General features: G+C 46.2%; 1 protein-coding gene across 1 annotated transcript in view; it reads left to right on the top strand.

The window, feature by feature from the left end:
- The window catches only part of MAPDA (N6-Methyl-AMP deaminase), a gene marked incomplete at its 5' end in the record, with an annotated part of 73739 nt that overhangs the window by 28380 nt on the left and 17746 nt on the right, over nucleotides 1–27613 (top strand). Inside the window, 2 exons of the mRNA XM_082253286.1 lie at nucleotides 11210–11290; nucleotides 16669–16795. Coding sequence (XP_082109412.1) covers nucleotides 11210–11290; nucleotides 16669–16795 — 208 coding nt within the window. The remainder of the gene's footprint in view (nucleotides 1–11209; nucleotides 11291–16668; nucleotides 16796–27613) is intronic.

The following is a 27613-nucleotide window of genomic DNA, read 5'->3' as shown; positions in this document are numbered from 1 at the left end:
CACGGTCGTGTGACGCTGTACCCAAATGAAATTGATGTCCTTTTTTTCCCCACAAACAGAGCTTTCTTTTGGTGGTATTTGATCACCTGTGCGATTTTTTTCATCATGCGCTATAAACAAAAAAAGACCGACAATTTTGCAAAAATAACAATATTTTTCACATTTTATTATATGAAATTCCCCAAAAAAAATGTAAAAATCAAATTTTTATTAACATTTTAGGGCAATTTGTTTTCTGCTTCATATGTAATGGCGGCGATCTGCGATTTTTTTTTTTTGCGGGACTGCGACATTGCAGCGGACAGATCGGACCCTTGACTGACATTTTTGACACTTTTGGGGGTACCAGTGACATTACTACAGTAATGTGCTTTACATATGCACTGTTACTGTAAAAATGACACTGGCAGGCAAGGGGTTAACTTTATTGGTAGAAGGAGGGGTTAAGTGTGTCCCTAGGGGTGTGCTTCTAACTGTGCATGGATGTGGCTTTTCATGTAACAGCAGAGATCTACGATCCTACATAGCAGGACCGTATGATTTCTGCTGTTACACAAGGGAGAGTGACAGGTGGCTTTGTTTACATTAGCCGCCTGCCTTTCTCCCTCTGTAACCGACGATCGCGAGTGACCAGCGGACATCGAGTCCGCCGGTCACACGCGCGGGGATCAGAGTGAGCGAGTGGGGGCGGGAGCCTTACCTTGTGCTGCTGCTGGGAAGAAGTGAGGGGCAGAGCTGGGAAGCAGAAATTGCAGGGTCTGGAGGAGGAGAAGAGGAGGGCTGGAGTCTGCTGAATGCTGAGCACAGAGGAGAAGGTGACAAGGGGGGGGGGGTGCTGTGGTTGCAAAGAGAGAACACAGGATCGGTAGGAAGAGTTCTGTCCTCCTCTCTGCTGCCGACTGCTGGGACAAGATGGGTGCGGAGACGAGGGGGGCGCTTCAACTGCAGGAGAGGCGCAAGGGACAGATAAAATGGCCTGGCGGGCTGCATTCGGCCCCCGGGCCTTGTGTTTGACACATGTGCTGTAAGGCATCAGTAATATTTTTAAATGTTGTATATTTTTTTTACTGTGATGTACATATTTGAGTTGTTCTGCATGTAAGTGAGAAACCTTTACATGGGAGTCTGTCCACACTTGTGTACCTATGTCTATCATTGTTAATAGAAAGCTGGCATAGGACACATAGGGGTGGGTTTACTAAAGGTAAATAGACTGTGCACTTTTAAAAGTGCAGTTGCTTCAGAGCTTAAAAGGAGGGAGAGCTCTGCTGACTTCTATTATCCAATCCTGTGCAAGCAAAAATGCTGTTTTTTTTTTTTTTTTCACTTTCCGTGCATGTGATTGAGTGTTCTTTGTAAAGTGAAGCTTTACCTCATTTACTAAGCTCTGGAGCAACTGCACTTTTAAATGTGCACAGTCTATTTGCATTTATTAAATCAACTCCATAATGCTCTGCATCTAATATTCCCTTTATAGAAGCAGGGACATTTAGATTATCAGAGCTGTGACATGGATGGCATCATGGGCAGTTGCCTGGAATATTGAGGAGACGCTGGAGGCAAAGGAATGGCATCTTTTTATATCAGAATTGTCTTTGTTTTAGATAAAACTGGATGCAAATTGGACATTGTAAGGAGAAAGGTTTTTGACTTTGGAAAAGTATGGTTGACCATTATATTGGGGGGGGGGGGGGAGGGGGGGCTATAACAAACCCTGCATCCAGGGAAAAAAACATGTTTTACTATAATTTTTCAGTTGAAATGGCATGTTTTTTAAGTGGAAGTGACATTCGGTTGGAAATGTCTTAATAGACTTCTATCCCCCCCTTTCAAAGTGGGAAACAAACAAGAGTTAGGTGAGAGATTTGTATGCTAAATTAAACCAAATCAAACCATTTTCAACAATGACAAATTAACTTTAGCCAATTGAGTACTATATCCTGTATATATACCTCTTCATTACCAGGTCATTTGTCAATGCTGTAATAGTTTGAGTAACAATTACTACAGTTTATCCAAACTAATTCCGTATCATTTTTTGAAACGGATAGAGCTTTCTTTTGGTGGAACCCCAGGGAAAATTATTATTTTTTACTATATAAAGGACTCCCCCCCCCCCCCCCCCTCCAAAATTACTTTCAGTTATAAAACATATCAAATAAAAATGCTCTTTCTCTTACGTCCTCCGACAGTCGCCGCCTCTTCATATTCGTCACTAATGGGGTTATTGACCTTTGCTCCGTAGGAGTAGCTAGGCAACAGAATATATTAATATCAAAGCTTTTAACATATCCCACCCCCAGGGGGTGGTCCCCTCAGTCAATACCTCCCTGCTTCCTGCATACCAACTCAGTTTCATATGCCTAGCTCAGGAGTATGCAGGCTGTTCCTGTGCTGGGGCTCTTAGTCTCAGCTACTTTTCTCTTTTTGATTTTATTTGGAGTTTTTTTCTCTTTCTTTTACTTAGCTGTTTATTTTCAGCGTTAGTTAGTTTCTTCTGATGAAGATGATCGTGCGGCGCTGGGTCTCAGTCTGGCCACCCTGGATCCCAGGGCTCAGGGCCAGGGGCTTCCCAGCCTGCCATTGAGCGTTCAGCTTAGGTTTTGCCCTGGCACATTGAACGACCCATCCCTGTTCGCTGCAGGGATGCTATCGGTGAGGTGGCTACCTCACTGGACGCCATTGCGGTTTCGCACCGCAACTCCACTGCGTCAGGCTTGCGACACTCCCTGTCCTCAGTGCAGCGGTTTGGTCGCTGGAGCAGGCTCCCCACGCCATCCGGACTGGTAAGTGTAACTCTATGTGGGGACCTGTCTATTTGGGTGTCAGTCTGGGACTGTGTGACCCTGCATGTCTGTGTGGCTGCTGTGCTCCCTGTCAGTCCTGTGTGGACTTGCTGCCTGTGTGTGGGCTGTGAAGGGGGGGGGCTATCCCGCTCTGCTGGGTGTCATAGTGAAGCAGTCAGATTTTAGGCATGCTGTGCGGCGATCCGCCATTTTTTTGGGGCAAAAATCATGGTGGCAGGTCCTGTGCGGTACTGCACGGCGTTTTGGCGCCAAACGCCGCCATTTTGAGCGGTGATCTATCAGGCCACATGTCGGCGCCATGTTCTATTTGCCCTAAGACAGCCAGCGGCCATGTTTGTGTAGCCTTGCATAGGCTTCATAGGGGCGGTCAGTCTTGCATCACTTCCTTTTCCTCTGGGACAGCGATCGGTGCAGCAGCCTGTGTGATCTCTCCAGGTTTTATATCTCCTTTTTTCCTGTATACCTTGCCCAGTTTCTTGTCCCTGTGGGGGTCAGTGTGTTCATTGGGTGCGGTGGGCAGTGCTCGCCGCGATCTTAAAGGGGCAGTACCCTTTATTAATTATTTTGCTGGGGCATGGATTCTCAGGATTGCAAGTTTCCTCCCACCCTGGTGGGGGGCCAAGGGGCTGCTGCTTCCCCCGAGGGGGCTGATCTGGCCACTATTGTGGCTAACTTAGCTGCTCAGGTGCAGATGCTGGTGGCTGATCGATCCACAAAACGGCCCAGGGTGTCTATTTCCTCTGATTCAGAGGGCGATGGGGCTGCAATGGCTGGAATGCCCTTCTCAGGGTCTCACTCATCCCTAGACCTTGTGGGGTCTGACGGGGAGGCTGAGGTGGAAGGGGTTGATAATTCTCCCCCTGGCTCGTCTGAAGAGCTTGCACTCATGGATGAGTTGGTTGCTTCTATCAAGCAAACGTTGCATTTGCAGGATGAACCATGTCCTCCTGTTTTGATGTCCTCTTATGGGATGCAGAGGAAACGCAGAACATCGCAGGTTTTTCCTTGCTCTACGGAATTTCAGCGCGCGGTTGATGAGCAATGGCGCAATTTAAAGAAGCCTTTTTCTGTACCGAGTAGGTTCAAACTGCGTTATCCCTTTACACCAGCTACTGATGAGCGTTGGTGTGTGCCGCCTCAGGTGGATCACGCGGTGGCGATTTTGAATAAATCAACTGCGATCCCTGCTGAGGATACCCCGGTGTTCCGGGACCTGACGGACAGGAGATTGGAATCTCTGGCCCGTCATGCCTATACGGTTGCTGGCTCTATGCTGAAGCCTATTTTTGCTTCCATTATGGCAGCCCAGGCTATTGCGGATTGGACGCAGGTGCTCAAGCGCACTCTGGTGGCTGACGCTGCCCCGCCGACAACTTTGGCCATGGTGGGTCAGATTCATCAGGGTGTCATGTATTTGTGTGATGCGGACTTGGATTTAGTCCCTTTGGCTGCGCGCCTTTCTAGTGTGGCGGTCTTGAACCGTCGCCTGATATGGCTGAAATGTTGGTCGCAAGACTCTGGCAAATTTGCCCTACGCGGGATCTCGCCTTTTTGGCGAATCTTTGGATACTCTGATAAAGGGTATTTCTGGGGGTAAGAGCACTCTCTTGCCCCAATCTTACAAGAATAAGTTTGTTCGTGGTAAGAAGAATGCTTCGTTTCGGCCCTCTCGGGGGTCCTTTCGTGCCTTTCGGTCGCACTATAAGGGCAAGCCCTTCAAAGGCCAAGGCTCCCAGAAGAAGCCGTGGGCAGGTAAGCAGAAGTCCGGCCAGTCCGGATTCGCTGCCCATAACAATGCGGCCTGAAGGGGCGCCCTCACCCGTTTCTGGGGTGGGGGGACGTTTGCTCGGTTTTCTTCAACCCTGGCTGGACCGCGTTCGGGACAGGTGGGTTCAGGAAATCGTTCGATCTGGATACAAGATCGAGTTTCTCTCTCGGACGGCGGGCAGATTTTTCCCCTCAAACCTTCAGCTGACTCCGGAGCGCTTGCAGGATCTGCACCTGGCGGTGCGGGACCTGCGGGTCCAGGGAGTGGTGGTTTCGGTGCCTCATCGGGCCAGATTTCGGGGGTTCTATTCCAATCTGTTCACTGTGCCCAGAAAGGAGGGCAAGGTGCGTCCGATTCTGGACTTGAAAGCTCTGAACCGATTTGTGCGGGTTCGCAAGTTTCGCATGGAATCCCTGCGCTCGGTGGTGGCTGCCCTGGTTCCGGGGGAAATTCATGGCCTCCATCGACTTGAAGGATGCATACCTTCACATTCCCATTTTCGAGGGTCACCAGAGGTACCTTTGATTTGCCATTGCGGAGGATCATTATCAATTCGTGGCGTTGCCCTTTGGTCTCGCCTCGGCTCCGCGGGTTTTCACCAAGGTGCTTGCGCCGGTTCTGGCCTTACTGAGGGCCCAGGGCATTTCTGTCATGGGGTAGCTGGACGATATCCTGATTCGGTCCGCGACCAGTCAGGGCCTGGTGATCGACCTGTCCATCACGATGCGGACTCTGCAGGAATTCGGCTGGACTATAAATTTTCCAAAATCGACGTTGTGTCCGTCGGTTCGTCTTCCCTACCTGGGGATGATTCTGGACTCTGTTCAGGCGAAGGTCTTCCTGCCAGAAGACAAGCTTCGGACACTTCAGTGCGAAGTCAGGTCCCTCAGGGACAATCAGTGCTCGTCCCTCCGGACGTGTATGAGGTGTCTGGGGTTGATGGTTTCGGCCTTCGAGGCGATTCCCTTCGCCCAGTTTCACATGGGAGCTTCAGGCGGAGGTCCTGGCCAAGTGGGACGGGCGTCCGCAATCTCTGGATCTGCGACTGTCGTTGAGCCATCTCACACGAAGGGGTCTTTTGTGGTGGCTCCAGTCCCCGGCGGTGTCGGGGGGCAAGTCTTTTCGTCCTTTGTCGTGGACGGTGATCACCACGGATGCCAGCCTGTCGGGCTGGGGTGGTGTTCTGGGCGTTCTGTCCGCCCAGGGAACTTGGTCGGAAGAAGAATCCTCCCTTCCGATCAACGTTCTGGAATTGCGAGCGATAATGTCTTCTGCGTTGGACGGACAGGCTTCAGGGCTGTCCAGTTCGGGTGCAGACGGACAATGCCACAGCGGTGGCCTACATCAACCACCAAGGGGGCACCAGGAGTGCCCGGGCGGCTCGGGAAGTAGCCGACATTCTGTCTTGGGCCGAGACGCACATCCCGGCGATCTCTGCAGTTCACATTCCGAGGGTGGAAAACTGGCAGGCGGATTATCTGAGCCGCCAGACCCTGGACCAGGGAGAATGGTCCCTTCACCCGGATGTCTTTCAGATGTTGTGCGCGAAGTGGGGGTCCCCAGATGTGGACCTGTTCGCGTCTCGTCTAAACAACAAGGTGGAAAGGTTCGTGGCAAGGACGCGCGATCCTCGGGCAGACGCCTCGGACGCGTTAGTGACGCCCTGGCATCAGTATCGCCTGATGTATGCCTTTCCACCGATTCAGCTGCTGTCCAGGTTACTTCGCAGGTTGGCCTCGGAACCGAAAACGGTGATTCTGGTGGCACCAGACTGGCCTCGCCGGTCTTGGTACGCAGACCTCGTGAATCTAGCGGTCGACGCTCTGTGGCGCCTGCCACTTCGAGAAGATCTCCTGTCTCAAGGACCGATATTCCATCCTGCTTTACAGCCGCTGGCTTTAACGGCCTGGCTGTTGAAAGCCAGGTCCTGAAGGATAGGGGTCTTTCCCCCGAGGTCATTCCCATTTTGATCAAGGCTAGGAAGGCCTCTTCGGGGAAGATTTACTACCGTACTTGGAAGGCTTACTTTGCCTGGTGTGAGTCCAGGGGGTATTCCCCTTGCTCATACTCGGTGTCGAGAGTGTTGGCTTTCCTTCAAACGGGCGTGGACCAGCGTTTGGCGTTGGCCACGATTAAGGGCCAGATTTCTGCGCTGGCCGTTCTCTTTCAACGCCCTGTGGCGTCTAACTCTTTGGTTAGCACCTTTGTTCAAGGGGTGCGACATTTGGTCCCTCCTAGGAGGGAGCCTTTGCCTCCATGGGATTTGAACCTTGTTCTGTCCGTGTTGCAACATGCTCCTTTTGAAAATATCAGGGAGATCTCGTTGTCTTTGTTGTCCAAGGAGGTTGCCTTCTTAGTGGCGATCACTTCGGCTCGCAGGGTGTCGGAGCTGGCGGCCTTGTCCTGCAAATCTCCGTATTTGGTGATTCACTTGGATAAGGTGGTCTTGCGACCTAACCCGTCTTTTCTTCCAAAGAGGATCTCGGAATTTCACCTCAATGAGGATATTGTTCTGCCTTCGCTTTGCGCGAAGCCTAAGCATCCGAAGGAGGTGGCTCTGCATTCCTTGGATGTTGTTAGGGCGATCAGGGTTTACCTGTCATCGACTAAATCCTTTCGCAAGTCGGATTCTCTCTTTGTCCTTCCTGAGGGACCTCGGAAGGGCATGGCGGCGTCGGCTGCTACCATCGCCAAATGGATCAGACAGACCATTGTGCAAGCCTATGCTTTGAAGGGGAAGGTTCCTCCTTTTCCTGTGAAGGCGCACTCTACCAGGTCTCTGAGTACGTCTTGGGCCTATCGTCATCAGGCTTCTGTGGCCCAGGTGTGTAAGGCGGCGACTTGGTCGTCCGTTCACACTTTCTCGAAATTTTACAAGATGGATGTTCAGGCATCGGCAGATGCTTCTTTTGGCCGCAAAGTTCTTAGTGCGGCAGTGCCTTAGGGTCCCTTGTTTGGGTCCTTGGCTGTTGGGGTGTTTTTACCCCTAGGTTACTTGTTTTTTCCTGGGTTGTTGCTCCTGTTGAGCACGTTTTTCCTGTTGCCCAGTTGGTTCTCTTACTTTGGTAAGGTTCCTTTCTCTGATGTGGGTACTGCGTTGCTTTAGGCACGGCTGCTTTTTTTCCCACCCCTCATGTCTACACTGCTATGGGACGTCCCCATTAGTGACGAATATGAAGAGAAAACGGAATTTTTGTAAAATCTTACCTGTAAAATTCCTTTCTCTGAGTCCTCCGACAGTCGCCGCCCCCGCCCCTCTTTTGGGGTTTGTTTATGTACTCTACTGCTATTCTACTGAAACTGAGTTGGTATGCAGGAAGCAGGGAGGTATTGACTGAGGGGACCACCCCCTGGGGGTGGGATATGTTAAAAGCTTTGATATTAATATATTCTGTTGCCTAGCTACTCCTACGGAGCAAAGGTCAATAACCCCATTAGTGACGATTATGAAGAGGCGGCGACTGTCGGAGGACTCAGAGAAAGGAATTTTACAGGTAAGATTTTACAAAAATTCAGTTTTTTGGAAAATAGACAGCCCAAAGTGATTTATTTTATGCCACATAGATACAACACATACAGGTCATATATGTAGGGAGGAGGAGGGGAAGGGGTTATTGTAAAGGACACTTAAGCCTCGTACACACGCGTCGAAAATCGGCAGGGAATTTTCGTCCGACGACCGATCTGCCGATTTTCGGCTTGTTAGTATGATGCTTCCGACAACTGACTCCGACTTTTTGTCCGAAAAAAATCTGGTGTGCAAGCTATAAAATTTTTCTCTGCCGTCAAAACACGGCCAATTTTCCTGCAGTCAGTACAGATTTCGACAGGGAAAAATCTTATGAGCAAGACTGGGCATGCTCAGAGAAGAAAAAACACAAAGAAAGCAAGCCAACACATGACATCACTTCTGAAGTAGAATTTTGTGGGGCGAGAAAATTCGTGTGCAGTCTAGGCACATTCCAACCAACAAAACACAACTCTGGACAAAAGACGGACGATCGGTCGGCCGATAATCGTTGCGTGTGTACTAGGCTTTAGGCCCTTTTAGATGGATTTTCTGATTAGGTCCACCTGTCAGCTTATAAGGTGGACCAGATTGGAAGTTTCATTCATCCCTATAGACAAGCTGGTGTAAACTTGTGTCTGTTTTCACCCGCCTACCTCTGGGTCCGATCAGGCCCATTAAAAAAAAACAGGAGAGGACTCCATCCTCTTCTGTTTAGGAAAAGCCAATCGGAGATAGCCTGGGGTAAATGGACAGTGGGGGCTGTTTACTCCTGCCCGCCCATAAAGCAGAGCTTTCTCTGCCCGTGTCAATTCTGCAGCTACTGAGCAGACACAGATGTGTCATCCACTCTCTCTGCTCCAATCAGCAGGGGATCAGCTTACAGATCCCCTGCTGATCGCAACAGAATCTGCTCTGTATGAAAGGGGCCTTAAAGTGGAGATTTGAGATGAGGGGGGAAATGCAGATGTGCAGGATAAGGAAGAAGAAGGGGACAGTATATACAGTCACTGAAGAGGCAGTATGGAGGTCCGATATATGGGGGGTGAAAGTGTTAAAACAGTTACAGTACTTTGATCTGCTGCTGCCACTGATTTGTGCTGTTAGCTAGAACTAAAGATTTACTCATTCATTCATAATTCAGTTACTGTTGGAAGAAGGGGGTTCTTCCATTGTAAGAGGAATTGGAGAGCTCACAGATGTAAACTCTACACTGTCATAGAAAAACCAATCACAGCAATCCCAAGGTACAGGGCCACTCCGATCGACTCTATACACAGTCAGGCATTAACAGGCGCACTGGCTGCCCAGTGGTTATTTCTGCATTGGCGTTTATAAACGGCACGTCATAAATAGGCTTCCACCACTTTGCCGTTTTTAGATGTACAGCATTATGCAACTGGTCAAAGTGTATATCCAGCCAAAATGTTTTTCCTTAGTTTTGGATAGAGTGGGGGAGGATTATAACCTTTTCTCAAGTATTTTTAATGCTACATTGGGCTCTTTTAGAGAGATTTCCCCTCACTTCCGTTCCTACTGACAACGGTTTGACTAGACAGAAAGTGGGGGAAAATCTGCAGCAGAGACACAAACAGAAATAAAAGGCCTAAGGCTAGAACCCAATTCAAATTTTAAATTTCTGCTCGTGTCCTTGTTGCAGATTTTCTCTCACTTCCTGTCTGGTAAAACTGTTGTTAGCAGGACAGGAAGTGAGGGGGAATCTCTCAAACCAAGACCTGGATACTTGTAAAAAGCCAACAGGAGTTCTAATCCTTACCCATGCTATCCAAAACTAGAAAAAAATCTGCTTGACGTGCACCTTACCTCATAACAAATGCAGAATGGTGATCTACAACATAGATGCTTGCTGCAGTGAAATTTTCATGTGAAAGAGAAGTGATCCTTCTATTTTCCTGTAAACATAGACTGTGTGCTATTTGGATGAGGCAATAACCTTGAGGGGGCCTCCGATATGCGGCCTGGTGACGTCAGGAGCCTTCGTGATAAAAAAAGGGTCTTATCTCCTATGTACCATCTGTTCTGGGAATATAGGATTAGTGAGATAATATGGAGGAACAAACACTGTTTCTGGGCTGACGTAATCTATGTGCTGTAGTTGTTTATGAATGCGTGTGAACTGTGTCTGATCCGCTGAGTGTGGGAGATACAGAACTCACAAGGATTTCTCTGAAGATCCTCATCCAAAATAAAATGGATATGATGTGACTCCCCCAAATATTAAAGCATACATAAACATGAACCCAGTCACTAAAATCTCATATAACCTTTTATATTGATGGCATTGCACAAGTCACTTTAATATTTTAATATGTCACTGGCACCCCCAAAAGTGTCAAAAATGTCAGTTAGGGGTCCGATCTGTCCGCCGCAATGTCGCAGTCCCTCAAAAAAATCACAGATCGCCGCCATTACTAGTAAAAAAAAAACAATAAAAATTACATAAATCTTTCCCGTAGTTAGTAGACGCAAAAACTTTTGCACAAACCAATCAAAATACGCTTATTGGTATTTTTTTTTTACCAATATGTAGCAGAAAATAAATTGGCCTAAAATGTTAAAAAATGTTGATTTTTACATTTTTTTTATGAGACTGTCATATAGAAGAATGTGAAAAATATTGTTTTTTTTTTTTCAAAATTGTCGCTCTCTTTTTGTTTATAGCGCAAAAAATAAAAATTGCACAGGTGATCAAATACCACCAAAAGAAAGCTCTGTTTATGGGAAAAAAGGACATCAATTTTATTTGGGTACAGTGTTGCACGACCGCGCAATTGTCCGTTAAAATAACGCAGTGCCGAATCGCAAAATAGGGCCTGGTCATTAAGGGGGAAAACCCTTCCGGTCTTAAAGTGGTTAAACAACCCATTTGTCTTTAGCAAATCAACCCCATTCAGAACGTTTATTCTGAGGCCGGTAAGGTGCCTAGGTGTGAAACCAATGCAGACTGATACCTTGTGTCCCTAGATATGTTTGACTGATGGATGGAGTCACTGAATTGGAAGGTGTAGTGTATGGGTTCAGATGCTGCTAATGCTTCACATGATATGAACGTAAGATAACATTTTTGGCTATCTGTTTATGGGTTGAATGTTTTGATTTCTATAGGTTGGACACGGAAAAGACTTCATGGAAGCACTCACGGAGGCTAAGAATTCTGGCCTGAAATTGGCTCTTCATTTATCAGAGGTACATAGTGATCTGATGGTGAAAGTGAATCTGACATTTGCTAATCTTGCCTTGCAAAACTATCAGCTCTGGGAAGAATCATGTCATTTAGGAAAGTATTCACAATTCATGAATTAGATTATGTTCTGCAAACTAAACAAATCTGCATGTGCATACTGAAGAAAGCGGAAAAATGCCTGTGCCAAATCTGCCTGCTTTGCAAATCATTTTGCTCATCAGTCCATATAAAGTGGTATTGCAGGTACTTGTATAGCGCTGTCAATTTACACAGCGCTTTACATATATTGTACATTCACATCAGTCCTTGCCCTCAAGGAGCTTACCATCTAAGGTCCCTAACTCGCATTCATACATACTAGGGCCAACTTAGACAGGAGCCAGTTAACCTACCAGCATGTCTTTGGAGTGTGGGAGGAAACCAACGCAAGCACAGGGAGAACATGCAAACTCCAGACCGGTAGTGCCATGGTTGGTATTTGAACCAACGACCCTAGTTTAGTGCTGCTAGGCGAAGTGCTAACCACTTAGCCACTGTGCTGAGCTCAGGTATGAGTAGACTGAATGCAAGTGAAACGCTATCAATTTCCTCTAAATTTGAGAGGTAGAACACTAGATTCGTTTTTATGTATAGGACTGCTTTTTGTCAGGAGTTGACAATATCTAAATCCACTGGTTATTACTGGAAACTAAAACAACGTTCCTATTGTTATAGTAAGACAGTGGAGTGCATGCTCCTTGTGCCCCAGTACATGCAAATGATCTAGAGAAGATCTACAATTTTACTGAAGGTCATGAAAGGCAAATTGTATTCAACAGAATTTGGGCCTAAAAAGCCAATATATGACTCTTTACTAGGAACATCAATATAGATTTCCCTGTAGACACAGCTCACCGGGCAATAGAGCAGATAAATGATAAAATAAAAACCCTGGGTGAGACGCATCTTCATTAAAGAAGACCTGCTGGCATTACAAACCTGTAAAAACTCTCCTACAAAATGTCAGCTGCCAGACTAGTTTAGTTTAGTTTATTCTTTTTTGTGTAACTGACTCGATAAAGAATGCAGTTTAGAAGTTCTCATGTTACTGTTGCTTTTATTGCTGCATACTTGTTCCAAGTATATACCCAATTAGGGCTGCACGATATTGGAAAAAAAGTACATTGCGATATATTTTTTCCCAACGATATATATTGCGATATTGAGAGAGCCATCAATCCAGACTAAATACAGGGTTAATGTTACTGTAGGGATTCAGTGCAGCAGCCTTCTTCTGATTGTACTACAGGGCCAGCCAGGGTTAATGTTACTGTAGTAGGATTTGGGAAGTAGTGCAGCAGCAGCCTTCTTCTAAATGTCATTGCAGTTGCACCATACAGGGCAGGCCAGGGTTAATGGTAATGTAGGGAACTGGGTGGACACTCCAGGGAACTGCAGGTTAATAAGATGATCATGACAGTGTGTGACTGTGCTGTGGAACTTAGGCATAGGCAGAGAAATCGGGACTCACAGTGGTGGTAGAAGGTAGAAGAATACAGCCTGACATCCGTCCCGCATGTTAAGTCCGTCCTGCAGCTCTCCTGACCGAGCGGTGAGCGCGGCAAAGCGAACCAATCGCGTCGTGAGTAGCGGCACAGCGAACCAATCAGGTGTGCAGGCACGCGTGATTGGTTCCCTGTGCCACTGCTCACGGCGCGCTGCTCACCACTCAGTCAGGAGAGCTGCAGGACGGACTTAACATGCGGGACGGTCGGGCTGTATTGTTCTACCTTCTACCAACACTGTGAGTCCCCAATATCGGCTGATCCGGCGATGTGACCATCGCCCATGCCCGCAGCACGATATTCGATGTTACATCGAATATCGTTCAGCCCTGTACCCAATAAGACCTTAAGTACTTGGAGGTGCCGCTCCAGGCTAAGGTGTAGAGCCCAATTGGCACTCAGGATAGTAGGGATGCCAGCGTAAGAAAAACTCATCCAGTGAGCAAGGAACGTTTTGGCTTGAAACTGCCACTCACCATAGTTAATCCTAGTATGGATGTATACATGTGAAAGCCTCAGTCAGTGCCGCTCCTTGGGCCATATTTCACCCCATTGGGGTCCCTATGATTAATCCCTGGTGGGTGGGTCCAAACATGTCAGGGGCACGGCCCGAGGAGCAGTACTGACTGAGGCTTTCACATGTATACATCCATACAAGGATCGGCTAAGGTGAGCAGCAGCTTCAAGCTAAAAAATATACCCAAAGTATTCAGGTCAAAGATAGCCAGGATTTTGTCATTTTCAGAAAGTAGGGGAGCTGTGGCAGCCACCAAATTTGCATTGGCACAAGTTACCTTAATGTGGTTGTAAACACTTACATATACCAAGTGACATGACTGTCCTCAGGTGATATCCAGAGATGAAACAAATCCTCCTACATCAGTTGTACCACTTTATTTGCAGGCTTTTCTCCTCGACAGCCATTTAAAATGTATAAAGCTTGTCTGAGCTGTCAGAAAACATGGGGGCGAAGAGCTGAATTTACACGCTGCAAAGCTCAGGGAGGAGAGCTCTGAGAGCTTATTGGAGGGAAGGGGCACCCCCTCCCCCCCACACACACACACACACAGCACACAGGAACAGAGCTGAGGCTGTCAATCAGCTGGTCTTGTCAGAAGTGACTCACATGCTGATAGCAGAGGAATGAAGCAGCAGACTGAAATGATAGTGCTTTTAATTGAGACAAGTACGCACTATAGAGGGATATGCTTTGTTCATATTTAATGTCTGAGGCTTACATACACTTGAAGTTCATATACCTAAATTAAATAGGTAATAATATTTTTTCAATATATGAATCTATCAATTCATATGAATATACAATAATGTCAATATATATATTACAAATACCTTGTTTCACCACAAATATTAGTCTGTGGTCAAGTGTCCAGGCATGATCAGGCCAATAAATAATCTCTTTTTAAACCTATAACACAGGTATGCACTTAAAGTGCATCCGGAAAGGTATTCACAATGCTTCACTTTTTCCAAATTTTATTATATTACAGCCTTATTCCAAAATGTCATTATTTTCCTCTAAATTCTTCAAACAATACCCCATAATGACAACGTGAAAGAAGTTTGTTTGAAATCTTTGCAAATTAATTAAAAATAAAAAACAAACAAATTACATGTACATAAGTATCACAGCCTTTGCTCAATACTTTGTTGAAGCACCGTTGGCACCAATAACAACATCAAGTCTTTTTGAGTATGATGCTACAAGCTTGGCACACCTATTTTTGGGCAGTTTTTCCCATTCTTTTTTGCAGGGCCTCTCAAGCTCCATCAGGTTGTATGGGAAAGCGTCAGTGCACAGTCATTTTCAAGTGCATCTGTTTACACTGATCATCCTTGAGATGTTTCTACAACTTTATCGGAGTCCACCTGTGGAAATTTCAGTTGATTGTATATGATTTGGAAAGGCACACAGCTGTCTATATACGGTTCCACAGTTAACAGTGCATGTCAGAGCACAAACCAAGCCATGAAGTCCAAGGAATTGTCTGTAGACCTCCAAGACAGGATTGTATCGAGGTGCAGATCGGGGTAGGGGTACAGAAATATTTCTGCAGCATCAAAGGTCCCAATGAGCACAGTGGCCTCCATCATCTGTAATTGGAAGAAGCTTGGAACCACCACCACTTTTCCTAGAGCGGGCCGCCCAGACAAACTGAGTGATCGGGGGAGAAGGGCCTTAGTCAGGGAGGTGACCAATAACCCGATGGTCACTCTGAGTTCAAGCATCTCTCTGTGGAGAGGGGAGAACCTTCCAGAAGAACAACCATCTCTGCAGCACTCCACCAATGAGGTCTGTATGGTAGAGTGGCCAGACGGAAGCCATTCCTCAGTAAAAGGCACATAACAACCCACCTAGTTTTTGCCAAAAGGCACATGAAAAATTCTCTGGTCTAATGAAACGAAGATTGAACTCTTTGGCTTGAATGGCAAACATCATATCTGGAGGAAACCAGGCACTGCTCATTACCTTGCCAATACAATTCCCACAGTAAAGCATGACGGTGGCAGCATCATGCTGTGGAGATGTTTTTCAGTGGCAGGAACTGGGAAACTAGTCAGGATCGAGGGAAAGATTAATGCAGCAATACAGAGACATCCTTGATGAAAACCTGCTCCAGACCACTCTCGACCTTTAGACTGGGGTGAAGGTTAATCTTCCAACAAGACATCGGCCCTAAGCACACAGCCAAGATAACGAAGGAGTGGCTACGGGACAACTCTGTGAATGTCCTTGAGTGGCGCAGCCAGAGCCCAGACTTGAACTCAATTGAACATCTCTAGAGAGATCTGAAAATGGCTGTGCACCGACGCTCCCCATCCAACCACATGGAGCTTGAGAGGTCCTGAAAAAAAGAATGGGAGAAACTGCCCAAAAATAGGTGTGCCAAGCTTGTAGCATCATACTCAAAAATACTTGAGGATGTAATAGGTGCCAAAGGTGCTTGAACAAAGTTATGAGCAAAGGCTGTAAACACTTATGTGCATGTGCAAAGATTTCAAACAAATTTCTTTCACATTGAGGAAAATAATGATTATCCATTTTAGAATAAGACTGTAACATAAAATGTAGAAAAAGTGAAGCGCTGTGAATATGTTCGAGATGCACTGTATACTTTTCCTTTGGACATTCTTTTACTCTAGCCATATTTGATCTGTTTGGGCAATGGTTTATGTGTATGGGGCACAAGCAGATGCCGCCTGCTAAAGCTTGTTGATAGAAGTAATCAGAAATATTGGAAAACTTTGTCGGATTGCTATTGTGTTCCCCGAATTAACTGATGCTGGGAGGTCTGCAGTGAGCCTTTTCAGCCATCCTACATAGAGCTTACACAAAAGTTAGCACAATGCAACTGGCAAGAGTGCCTAACGGCTCCTTACTATGTCTATCACCACATGGTCCTCAGTTAAGATCTTACATTAGTAAGTTGCCCCTTAGGATATTTTTATCAGTTATAAAGAAATGACAGCAGCAGATGGCATTGCCCCAGTATTAGTGGATCAGCTATTATATTGTCATACTCAGTGTAAGCCACACCTGGAAGATGCAAACATTTGACCACAATAGAAGTGAGGGATGAGAGATGCAATTGTCGTATGACTACATCCATCATACTGGACGGGTAATGCTTTTTTCGCTATTAATAGGTTGTGGCAGCCATATACATCCTATATATTGGCTAAATCATGATCTTGACACCATTATAAGCCTATTAGTGGGCAACCTAAACTTCTATAAAGTAGCAGATTACTGATCTGTATTGCAGTTGCCTTGACCTGGAAAAGAAAATATTATAAAGTTTACACTTTTTTTTCAGGTGCCAACCCAGATAGAGGAGACTGAACTTCTGCTCAGTATTCCCCCAGACAGAATCGGACATGGAACATTTCTGTGTGATTCCCCAGGTGTAGTGCAAATGGTGAAGGAAAAGAAAATCCCTATAGGTACTAAAACTCTTGTTGAATATCCACCTGGGATTCTGTATATAGTGTGTCTTTAATGAGTCTTAAGGGTATTTTTTATAGTGATTACATTCCTCTAGCTGATATAGGCTGTTTAGGACACCATCAGTGTGTCCTGGATGTCAGGTATATTCCCCCAGTATTTGAAGTGTGGTCCCTTTTAACCACTTTACCACCGGAGGATTTTGCTGTCTTACGTCCAGGCCACTTTTTGCGAACCGGCAATGTGCAACTTTAACTGACAATTGCGCAGTCATGCAACGCCGTACCCAAACGAAATTTACGTCCTTATTTTCCCCACAAACAGAGCTTTCTTTTGGTGGTATTTGATCACCTCTGCGCTTTTCATTTTTTGCGATATTAATAAAAAAATGAGACAATTTTGAAAAAATAACAATATTTTTCTACTTTGAAAGTTGAAAAAATATCCAATATATTCAATTTTTGTCATATATTTAGGCCAAAATGTATTTAGCTACATGTCTTTGACAAAAAAATTCTCAATGAGCGTATTTTTAACTGCTTTAAGATCTGAAGATTTTACCCCTTCCTGACCAGGCCATATTTTGCGATTCAGCACTGCGTTACTTTAACGGACAATTGCGCGGTCATGCGATGCTGTACCCAAATTAAATTTATGTCCTTTTTTTTTCCCCACAAATAGAGCTTTCTTTTGCTGGTATTTGATCACCTGTGCGACTTTTATTTTTTGCGCTATATACAAAAAAAGAGCGACAATTTTGAAAAAATAACAACATTTTTCAAATTTTTTTATATGAAATTCCCCCCAAAAAAAATGTAAAAATCAAAATTTTTTAACTTTTTTTGCCAATTTGTTTTCTGCTACATATTTTTGGTAAAAAAAATCGCAATAAGCGTATTTTTATTGGTTTGCGCAAAAGTTATTGCAGCTACTAACTACGGGAAATTTATGTCATTTTTATTGTTTTTTTTTTTTAACTAGTAATGGCGGCGATCTGCGATTTTTTTTTTTTTTTTGCGGGACTGCGACATTGCGGCGGACAGATCGGACCATTGACTGACATTTTTGACACTTTTGGGGGTACCAGTGACATTACTACAGTAATCAGTGCTATAAATATGCACTGTTACTGTAAAAATTACACTGGCAGGGAAGGGGTTAATTTTTATTGGTGATCAAGGGGTTAATGTATGCCTGATGCTTACTGACGTGTGTGGGGGGAGGGGACTATGTGACACAGGGACAGATCGCAGGTTCAGCTATGCTGAATCCTGCAATCTGACCCTGCCTGTCACTTAGGAGATCCGCCCGCTTTGTTAACACAAGCGGGCGGATCTCCACACTAGATCCCCAACGATCGGGGAAGAGCAGTGGTGATCACCGCCGCTCCTCCCCTGGCCCGACTCCCGCTGTAACTGAATACAGCGGGAGCGAACCTCCGGCGGCGCGCGCGCCGCCCACAAGGGGAAGAGTCCAGTGACGTAGGTCTATGTCGCTGGATGATAACGAACCACATTGCCGCAGTAGCAGCAATGTGAGCGGTCGTAAAGTGGTTAAAGTGAGTTCCACAAAACAAAACCTTATTTTTAATATTCAAAGTAAATTCAGTCATCCATCCATGTTTTCATGCTTTATTTAGCTGAGAAATCACTTTGTGGCCATCTTGAGTAAGGGCAGATGATTCATGTAGCATTTACTTCCTGGAATCCATCTTTCCTTATTTCTAGCATGCAGGCAGGAGAGGGTCTGTTTATCTGAGAAAAGCCCCTCCTCCCCTCCTGAAGACTCCTGGGATGTATGACATCATTTGCCTAGGCATTTAAACCAGGAAGTAACTGAAGAAATGTAAAACAAGAGTGAAGTTCTGCTTTAAGGCTCGGTTCACATATATGCGATGCGGGAAGGCTGCGAATTCGCAGCCTGTTCCCGCATCGCACACGCACCCCCGGCAGTTCACACTGCCATATGCGATACGCTGGGGGTGTCAATGTAATCTTAACGACACCCCCAGTTTGATCGCATATCGCAGTGCGATTGTGCAGCTCGCACAGGATCGGATCGCACAAGTGTGAACCGCTGTGCGATCCGATCCTGATGCGGCTAGAAAAAAGGGTCCTGTGCGTGTTTGGTGCGGCTGCGGTGCGAATTTAGCCATACAAACTGTATGGCTAAACTTGCACCGCACAGCCGATCGCATGTAATGTCGGAGCAGTGCGCTCCGATATTACATGCGAACCCCGCACTCGCACAAATGTGAACCGGGGCTAAGGGGAACAGTTTGAAGACATAGTTGAATACTCAGGGGTTTTTACCCATGCATAGTGAGGGGTTCTGGGATAGTCCAGCTAGAGAGGAGAGGACTGACTTTCAAGATTGCTTATTGGTTTCCTTATAAAGAACCCAGAATTTCAGAGGTTTTAAGAGTTTTCGGTGGAAAGATCCTTCTATCCTTGAAAACAGGGACTTTGGTCCTGAAGCGATTAACCACTCTGTATGTGAGTTCATAAGCGGATGAGGAATCAGTCGGCATCTGGCAGTAAGAGAATGAGCAGGACACCTATGTGATCAGGGCAAATAGAGTTTAGAATTGAGCCAGTTACTAAGCTGTGAAAACCTCTTCTTCGGGACTCTTGAAGCCAACCGGAAACCCCAAAACCCCAGAGTGGGACTGGTATGGTGATGGTGCGCCATTAACTTTTTTTGAATTCTAAACCAGAGAATGGACTGTTTTATGTTTTTGGCTGATGATCTCAGACTTCACAGACGCCAATCCCTATTACCAGAAACAAGTTACAAATTACTGATGTGCTGGCCTTCCCTGGTTCTTCTATCTGCTGTTTTAGGGGTTTCCCTGTTCAGTGCAACTACTACCACATCTGGTGATCCTGTCCAATTTGCAGCCAATTATGGCAAGGTGTATATTTTATAATATCTACCCTATTGGGCTGCTATCTAAATATGGATAAACCATGACAAAAGCCTGGAAATCCCTGACCCTCTCTGCTGAAACCTATGAATCACAAATGCACCTTTGCGTTGGCTGCCATTCAACAAAGACAACCTACCCAAATTCCACAAAATACCCCTGGGTTACATACTTTCTGCCTCTGTCATTCGATCAAACACTCTTCTCAATCTGAACCATTGAATTTCCTAAGGTGGCCATAGATGAATCAAAATTCAGCCCTGTCAGATAAAAGCCACTCGATCAGGGGCTGCAGCCAATTACTGCATCACTGATCTGTGTATTCTGACAACAGGGGAGTCTTCCTACTGTCAGAATACAAAAGCACAATGGGGATGATTCCACCATCCATCTTCTTCCTGTCCCCCACCTTCCCTCTCTCCTGCTACTCCCCAGTCCCCCTCCCCCTTTTTCTTTTCACATGCCTCTAGCTGCCTGGGTGAGATTATCATTGGCATATGTTTTAACTTATTAAGTTTCAAAGATGGCCGTATGACCGTCAGTGACAATCCTGGCCATGGTGGTTCCCAACCCACAGCAGTTATTCCTGTGAACATTCAGCACATGGAACGCCTGGTCCTGGATAATCCATGCATAACCTGTCGTGAAATTTCACAAGAGACAAATCTTTCTGTGGGAACAGTGTACAGACATTTGCATTTTCGAAAAGTTAGCGCATGCTGGGTACCAAGACAGCTTTCTGCTTTTGACTGGCACACAATAAGTGAAGTCTACAGAACACTGTGTTGAAGGAGCTTTTTAACAAGGAAGACCAGGATATTCTGGATCATATCATTACATGTGATGAAACCTGGGCACATAATTTCACCCCGTAATCAAAACGAGCATCAAAGCAGTAAAAGCATGCAGACTAACCACCACCAAAAAAACATTTTGAACAATTGCATCTGCAGGTAAAGTGATGGCAAGTGCTTTCTGGGACAAACGTAGTGTTATCCATGTGGATTTTCTACTCCGTGGTGCCACTATCAACAGTGAATATTACTGTCATGTTCTGGGTGATATGCATACGCGTCTGCAGAAAAAACGGCCTGGTTTAATCACTAATGGCATCCTGTTTCTCCAAGACCATGCACAAGCTCATACTGCTCACCTCACTATGTGCACATTACAGCAACTCGACTGGGAGGTGTTGCCACATCCTCTTTACAGCCCCGACCTCACTTCAAGTGATTTCCACATGTTTGGACCCCTAAAAAAGTTCCTCAGGGGTCAGCATTTCAGCACTGATAACAAAGTGAAGCAGACTGCCCTAGGATGGTTCAGGCGTACTGACAAATCTTTATTTTCAAACGATTTTATTGAAGCCAAAATAAACATGGTACAGCAAAATGCCAGTATAAAGGAAAAATACATACCATATCAAAACAAGTCACAGTGGAAATACTATGGAAGAACATGAACATGTAACAAGTAAGGCTCCATGTACACGGGACGCTGGAAATGGTCGTTTAGGAGCAGTTGGGCGTTTTTTTCAGAAGCCCCTGAACCCATCTACATTTTATCTTATCTGTCCATGTACACCAGGTCGTTTACAGTCATTTGCAGGCAGTTGCGTTCAGGGACTTTTTTTAGAACGCAATTATTTGCGTTCGAACGTGTGTTTCCCGGCATTTCAAACGCACAAACGCGTCCGAACGCGCCTAAACGCGTCCGAACGCGTCTGAACGCGATGACCCGCGTTTAGCGTTCGCGTTTTTCCATTTTAAAGGGGAATAATTTTTTTGACCTCTAGGAACGCTTCTAAACGCAAACGCCCCCAAACGCCGCTAAACGCCCGCTAAACGCGGGTACAAACGCGACCGAACGGACGTTTCAAACGTCCTAAAAATTCCAGCATTCAAAGAGACTTTTAACAACGTCCCGTGTACATGGAGCCTAACAGTTCGAGTAGAAAAAGAGGGTGGTCCTGGTACCTCGCTGAACGTGCTCAGATATCGAGCAGAAGGTATAGGAGTGGTCCAGGACACAACCCTTGCAGGTAGACATGAGTAAAACTAGGGAAGGAAATCTAGCCACAGTAAAAGAGCAAAACTAGCGCAGGAGTGCCAGAGGCAACTTGGAGGGAGGAGGGGGCAAGGAGGAAACCGGGGGAAACGGGAGGGGCTGAGGTAGAGAGGTGGTAGCAGTGGAAGTAGTAGATGCCCGGAAAGAGTCCGGAGCCACCATTGGGGGCCCATGTGGGTACACGGGGAGGGAGAGTAAATGCATTTGGTCAAGTGAGTACAAGGGTGTTGTCAAGGCCGGAAGGCAGGCAATTGTCAATCCAGGGCCTCCAAAGCTTTTCATAGTGGGTCAGCTTGTCCGACAGAATTGCCTCCGTTTTAGCATGAATCAGTGCCTGGGTGACTCTGTTCTTCATTGCCAGGAAACAAAGAGTGGGGGTCTTCCAGGCTTTTGCTATCGTCTGCTTGGCTGCAGTCGTGACATACAGAAAGAGTTTAAATTGACGATGTGTGAGATCTGGTGGCTTGAGATTCAGGAGTGCAGTTGCCGGGTCAGGGGTGAGAGGAGTATGAAAAATAGTACTGACAAATCTTTCTATGCCAAAGCTTTCCAGGCATTAGTTAAACACTGGGATAAGTGTATGAATGTAGCAGAGGGGTATGTTAAAAATGAATGCAGTTTCCACTCCTTGAAATTTGTTCTTTTATTATATAAACTCAAAGTCCCAGTTTGACTTTTTTGAGTGCCCCTCATACATAGTGGAAAACAGGGGTAGCTAGGAAACAACGACGAGTGTGAACAGAGATCCCACATTTCAATATATTCCAGAAAATGCAACTTCTGTGAACTTGGCACACTAAACTGACAATGTCCCCCTGTTGTAAACAGACAATGGTAAATATCTTGGCAATTAATGTGAAATGACACAAATAACAAGGTGCACAGTAGGGCTGCGCATCTTCACTTACCTCACGATTCGATTCGAATATGATTATTAGGGTCACGATTCGATACGATTCGATTCCGCGATGCATCACGATGCATCACGATTAACGGAAGTAAGCAGAGCTGTTGCGCAGGAGAGCTAGGCGGGAAGCAGACTCCTACATGCGTCTTATCCAGCAATGACAGAAGAGGGAGGGAGGGGGAGGAGACAAAAGAGGGAGGGGCCAGAAATCGATTATTCGGGGGGTCCACATCGATGCAGAATCGTGGGTGGCCGCATCGCGATGCATCGATGCAACGATTATTTTCAACAGCCCTAGTGCACAGGAGCCATATCTCAGAGATTGCATCCTGAGATTTTAAAGGCCCACAAACAAATTGCAAGGTGATTTTTATAACCGGTCAGGTTATGGTGAGGTGAGCCAAAAGAAACCATAATCTCCACTCTAAATGCCTGTGAGTTTGAAGGACCACTATAGCAAAAATATTATATTCTGAAAACTGTTAACCTTTAATAGTAACATTTAGTACATAAATTCTTTTTACTATTTCCCATGTCTTTATATTTTTCTCTACATTTCCATACAGAGTAAGTTTTCTAGCTAATGTGATGGTTACAGGATAATAAAGTTCACCATTTATTGATCTGGCTTAGCCTTTATTTTTTCAAAAAGCAAAAAATGACTGTTGCTTAAAGGTTAACTCCACCTTTTGCAAAGAAAAAGCACCCGTATTTGCAGGAAAAAAAATAAGCATTTATTTATTTTTTTGCAAATGAGCCCTAAAAGCATTGCAATCGTCATCAATGTATTGTGGGTGCAATGGCCAGCTTCTGCAGACTCTTCCTCCAGCTCTCTGTCCATACTGAGGTACAGGCTTTCAGCTGAAAAGCCAATGGACTAAGAGTGCAGTGATCCTTACATGTCCGTCTGCCACAGTGGTGCAGTAGTTTATTCCTTCACAGATCTCTGTAAATGAAAGACCCAGCTTTTTTTCAAATCTAACAGCTGCCACGGACGAGAGGAAAATAAATACAGGTGTACTATAAGAAGAATTGGCAAACACCTAGTGCAATATCCAAAAATGTATTAGGAACAAATTATATTAAAAAAAATTAATACAAAAGTACAGTATGAAAGAACATGTAAGTCGGAAGAAATGTGCTCTGGGGTGGGTCCCCAAAACATATCAGCTTGCTAGTACATGGGAGGTTGTTGGAGCACTTTCACCTTGCACTAAATGGCATCTTCTGGCTTACATGTACTTTCATACTTTACTTTTGTGAGTATTCGTTTTTATTTATTTTTTTACGTCAACAAGGTCTTTTATTGTAAAAAAAAAAAGCAAGGAAATTACATGCAAATGCAGAAACAAAGAAAATACAGGCGTACATTTGGAGAATGCAATGAGAATACAGCTGGGTGAACACAAAAGAATAAGGAATGAGCAGATACAACAATCAGACATTTTGATGGAAGAACTGCCAAATACATCAATAGCACAAAACAGACCCGGACGATATTCTATAGAGTCCATGGCCAGCAACTGCCTCAGCACCACTCACAGTACGAGGGGAAACCACACACCAATAGTGCGTAGTCTATATAAACGTCTCCGGAACCTGGACCCATCTGTCCCAGATCTTGTTGTACTTGGATGGGCAGCCCCTGTGGGTATAGACCAGTTTTTTTTAGGGTAAGGTTGTATTGACTTCTCGGAGCCAGACCCAGAATGAAGGAGGAGTAGCCCTAATCCAGCGACTGGCAATGCATTTTCTGGCGAGAAACAACGTCTCGTGTAAAAACAGTATGGTGTATTTATCTGTGCTGACATCAGGGGGTATCCCTAATAAGCAGAATTTCGGGGCCAGTGTCAAAGGGAAACCCATGGTGTCATGAAGAAACCTAACCACCTGTCCCCAGAAGCCCTGGATCTCCAGGCAGTGCCAGAGGAGATGGTAAAAGGTGCCTTGTGCCTGCCGACACATGGGGCATTGTCCGGACTCCTCCCTACGGTACTTAGCCGTCATTATTGGTGTCAGTATTCGTTTTTATTGATTTCATTTTTTCCTGATAATTTTTTGGGTAATGCAGCAGGTGTTTGCGTCTTCCTCATTTGTTCTTCTTGTAGTTTCACATTGGGTTCCCCTATCTGAGATGAGCTGCATTCACCAAGCATTGGGCCATCTATGGATGTGTTGCCTGTTTAGCCCTATCGCCCTGTGAAGGACCTCTGAGCACTGGGAGTGACTGTTCTTTTACAGGTGTACCATGTAGCATGGTCTTTAAGGTGAACTTAAGCTGGCCATACATGGATCTGAATTTGGCCAGTTCAGCAGGGACTGACTGAATTTCGATCCAATAAAGAGCAGAGAGGATGTACAGAAGTCAATCAAATTCTGTACAACTGCTCTGTTGGATTTTCCCCAGTCGATCATCTCCGTTGGCTATAGCCAGCAGCGCTGATCAGTGTATTCTGACTTCAGAGAAGTCTCCCCACTGTCCTATTGAGTGTGTGGATGGGGGAATTGGGTCAACCTGCTGGTTGAATAAAAAAAGAAAAACTCATCTATGGGCTGCCTTAGTCTTTAACTGTTACAAAAGTGTTAGTTGGGGTTTGGGGTTTTAATGTGTTTGTCTACAGGATGCCAATGCTAGAGTGATTTCATTGCAGAACTGACAGATTGCATCCTGGGCCTCAAGCACACATGTGATTTGGACTTTACAGCGTTATTGGATGCAAAGGAGGCACAGGTGAAGTGTATGGCCCGCTGCCAGTAGCCTGTCAAAATCAATGACAGGCTGAGATGCACAGATGCTGGGTGCTATTCTGAGCGGTACTCGGGTACAGAGCCAAACTGAAACAGACTTTCTCTTACGTCCTCCGACAGTCGCCGCCTCCTCTAAGTCATCACTGTTGGGTATTGTCTTCCTATCCGTAGGAATAGCTAGGCATATAGACTTAGTCCAAAGACAAAAGGCATTAGCATATACACACCCATGGGGGCTGTCCCATCTGGTCAATACCCCCCCTGCATCACCACTCCCAACTCAGTTTTAATCTGCCTAGCGTCAGGAATAGTCAGGCTTCCCTTGTGCTGGGGCTTCAGTCTCAGCCTTCCTAATCTTTTTATTTGATTTTCTTTGAAAATGTCAGTTTTTTTCTTTTACTTTACTAGCTGTTTATTTTGTCAGCTTCTAGTGTTAGTCTTCTCTTCAGATGAAGATGGATCATGCGGTGCTGGGATTCGGACTGGCCGCCCTGGTTCTCCAGAGCAAAAGGGTCAGATGGACCCCCAGCCCGCCATCGAGCCTTCAGCTATGGTTCGCCCTGGCATTACGAACGACCCATCCCTGTTCGCTACAGGGATGCAGCCGTGAGGTGGCTACCTCACAGGACTCGTCTGCGGTGCTGCAGCGTCTTGTCCCTGGCTCACGGCACTCCCTGTCAGATGAGGACAGAGGTTTTCCGTGCATGGAGGCTCCCCACGCCATCTGGTACAGGTAAGTACTTTTCTGTGTGGGGCCTCTGTCTGGGGTGGCAGTCTGTGTTGCTGTGTGTTCCCCATGTCTGTGCCTGTGTGACTCCCTGTGCGATCCCTGCGGGGTTCGCTTGTGCAGATCGGTATGTTGCCTGGGGGTCCCTGTCCCTGTGTCACCTTAGGTGCATGTTGGGGGTGCAGACGTTTGTGCTTGTGCGGCGACCGCAGCGGTGCATTTTCGCGCGGTCCACCATCTTTACTGTGGGCACACATGTATAGCTCCTCTGCGGCAAACATACATGTCATTTTGGCGCCATCCGCCGCCATTTTGTGGGCAGTGGAACGATCGGTCCGGCCGCATGTCGGCGGCCATTTTGGCGTAGCCTCCAATGCATCCCTATGGGGCAGCCATTTTCCCGGGGTCTGGCATATAGTCCAGCCCTCTCCAGCAGCACTTCCTTTCCATCAGCAGCAAGGACACTGGTAGCAACGCTCTGCAGGCTCTGCAGGTCATCACTCTCAATTTCCCTCTGTATATCGCTTCTGGGTCCGTTTCTTTTCTCCTTTGGAGGTCTTTCATCACTGTAACAGTAGCGGTGGGCTGTGCACACCGCAGCGTTCTTAAAGTGGACAGTACACCGTTTTTGCACTGTAGTTTGTTCTGATAACTTGAGCCATGGATTCTCAGGAAAGCAAGTTTCCTCCAGCTTTCGTGGGGGGGCCCCAGTTCTCCTGTGGCTCCGCTGCGACCCGATCTGGCTGCTGTAGTAGCGACTTTGGTGGCAAATATGGAAATGCTGATGTCTGAACGGGCTGCGAGAAATTGCCCAGGTTGTCTCTCTCTTCTGATTCAGATGGGGATATGGCTGCTGCTGCGAGCGTGCCCTTTTCAGGGTCCCGCTCATCCTTGGACCCCCCCGGGTCTGAGGGGGAGGCTGAACTGGAGGGTGTTGATACATCCTCCCCAGGGTCACCTGAAGAACGGGCGACCATGGATGAGTTAATTGTTTCTGTTAAAGAAACCTTGCATTTAGAGGATGAGCCCTGTCCTCCGGCTGTTGTGTCCTCGTTTGGGACGCACAGGACCCGCAAGTCCGCGCAGGTTTTTCCCTGCCCAGCGGAATTCCATTACACTGTTAATGAAATGTGGCGCACGTTAAAACGTCCATTCCTGGTACCTAGTCGGTTCAAATTGCTTTATCCTTTTGCGCCGGCTACGGAATCACGATGGTGTGTGCCTCCACAGGTGAATCACACTGTGGCCGTGTTGAACAAGGCTACCTTGGTTCCTACTGAGGATACCCCGGTTTTCCGGGATCCCACGGACCGGCGGTTGGAGTCTCTAGCCTGCCATTCTTATACAGTGGCGGGTTCGCTGCTCAAACCCGTTTTCGCATCGTTCTGGTGGCTCAGGCGGTGGCTGATTGGACTAAGATGCTTAGGAGCAATCTTGTGTCT

Source organism: Pelophylax lessonae (assembly GCF_965119305.1).
Source record: "Pelophylax lessonae genome assembly, chromosome: 4".
NCBI classification, from domain to species: domain Eukaryota; kingdom Metazoa; phylum Chordata; class Amphibia; order Anura; family Ranidae; genus Pelophylax; species Pelophylax lessonae.
Note: the sequence above shows the minus strand (reverse complement) of the source record. Positions and strands in the feature narration are given on the sequence as shown.